The 1,553-nt window shown below is 64.8% G+C and overlaps 1 protein-coding gene across 1 annotated transcript in view; it reads left to right on the plus strand.

Annotated features, from left to right (window-relative positions):
• Positions 1-1,553, plus strand: part of NPAS1 (neuronal PAS domain protein 1) — a gene marked incomplete at its 3' end in the record, with an annotated part of 12,674 nt that overhangs the window by 4,762 nt on the left and 6,359 nt on the right. The window contains exons 5-6 of the mRNA XM_006772040.1: positions 345-510; positions 930-1,077. Coding sequence (XP_006772103.1) covers positions 345-510; positions 930-1,077 — 314 coding nt within the window. The remainder of the gene's footprint in view (positions 1-344; positions 511-929; positions 1,078-1,553) is intronic.

Consider the following 1,553-nt stretch of genomic DNA (forward strand, 5'->3'; position numbering starts at 1 on the left):
AACACTGAGCAGAAACTGCTGGGATGTAATCATAACTGAAGAGAATGGACACAGTAGAGACAAAGGAGAGGAAAAAATAAATGAAGATAAAAGAAAGGAGGAGAGAAGAAACTGGAAGTCTTAGAAAACAACAGAAGAGAGAACTCTGTGAAGTTAGAGCAGCTACCCCAAACCAAGCATCTACAATTTCAGAAAACAGATTCCACATAAAAATTAGCTCTGGGGACGGGGCTGTGCCCCCGGAGGCCCCGCGCTCCCGCATCCGCTTTCTCCTGCACCCGCGGTGGGGAAACTGGACGGTGAGATGGGATCCTCACCCTGTGCCACCTGCCGGATGCCTGGAGCCAGGCCAGGAGAGACGCGAGGGGCCGGCAGAGCCCATCTCCCCCTCCCCCTCCCCCAGGGTCAGCGAGCACATGGACCTGGGGCCCGCGGAGCTGGTGGGCCGCAGCTGCTACCAGTTTGTCCACGGACAGGACGCAGCCAGGCCCCGCCGGAGCCACCTGGACCGTGAGGACCTCCCCCACCTCGGCGCCCCAGGCCTCAGCCCCCGCTCCCCGAAGTCCTGCTCTGGGGGTGGCCAGTCCCTCCAGTTACCAACCCCAGGGCTCAGCTCGGCACAGAGAGCAGCAGGGAGCCAGTGGGAGCGGGGTTGGCTGCGGGCCTCTGACCCGCCCGACACCAGGTGCTGCCTCCTGACTGGCTGTCTCCCTCTGTATGTGGCCTTTCTCTTCTCCCACCACCTCATCCTTCCTGTTCCCCGTCTCCGGTCCCTCGGTCCCTCTCCACACCTGCCGCCCCATCTTTCCTGCCCCACCTGTCTCCTCTGCCCACCTCCCTCTCCCCGTCTCCTGCTCACCTGTCTCCTCTCCCTCCGCCTGTCCTGTCTCCCCATCCATTCTGGCCCCCCTGCCCCTGGCTGGGCCCAGTGCTGGACAAGGGCCAGGTGGTGACCGGGTACTACCGCTGGCTGCAGCGCGCGGGGGGCTTTGTGTGGCTGCAGTCCGTGGCCACCGTGGCTGTGAGCGGGAAGAGCCCCGGGGAACGCCACGTGCTGTGGGTCAGCTACGTGCTCAGGTGAGGGCTGCACCCCGCCCGGCCCACGGGGGCTGGGCCCACAGAGAGGGCGCTAGCAGGGGACAAGCCCGGAGCTAAAAGGGGACGGGGACAGAGCAAGGGCCTGGAAGCGGAGCGTCCTCGCTGGAGGCAGAGGAGTGGGGAGCGGATGACAGTATTGGCCAGTGAGGCTGGTCTGCGGCGGCCTCAGGCCCAGGCTGAGGGCCTGGTCCCGATCCTGGGGCACTGGGGAGCCATGGCGGGATTTAGAGCTTTTGGGAAAGCCTCCCTGGTTGCTGTGAAGAGGGAGGAAGCTGGGGCAGGTCCTGGGGAACGCCAGGCCATGCAGGGGAGGCGAGGTGGCCACGCCTCTGTCCTTGCTGGACCTGGACCCCGCCCCAGAGGGGCAGCAGTTTGGAAGGAAGACACAGGCGCCAGTTGAGCAGCAAGAGCCTGGGGGACACCTCGGGGTGACATCCAGGGCAGCCCCGGTGGGG

This window comes from Myotis davidii, unplaced genomic scaffold, assembly GCF_000327345.1.
Source record: "Myotis davidii unplaced genomic scaffold, ASM32734v1 scaffold566, whole genome shotgun sequence".
Classification (NCBI taxonomy): domain Eukaryota; kingdom Metazoa; phylum Chordata; class Mammalia; order Chiroptera; family Vespertilionidae; genus Myotis; species Myotis davidii.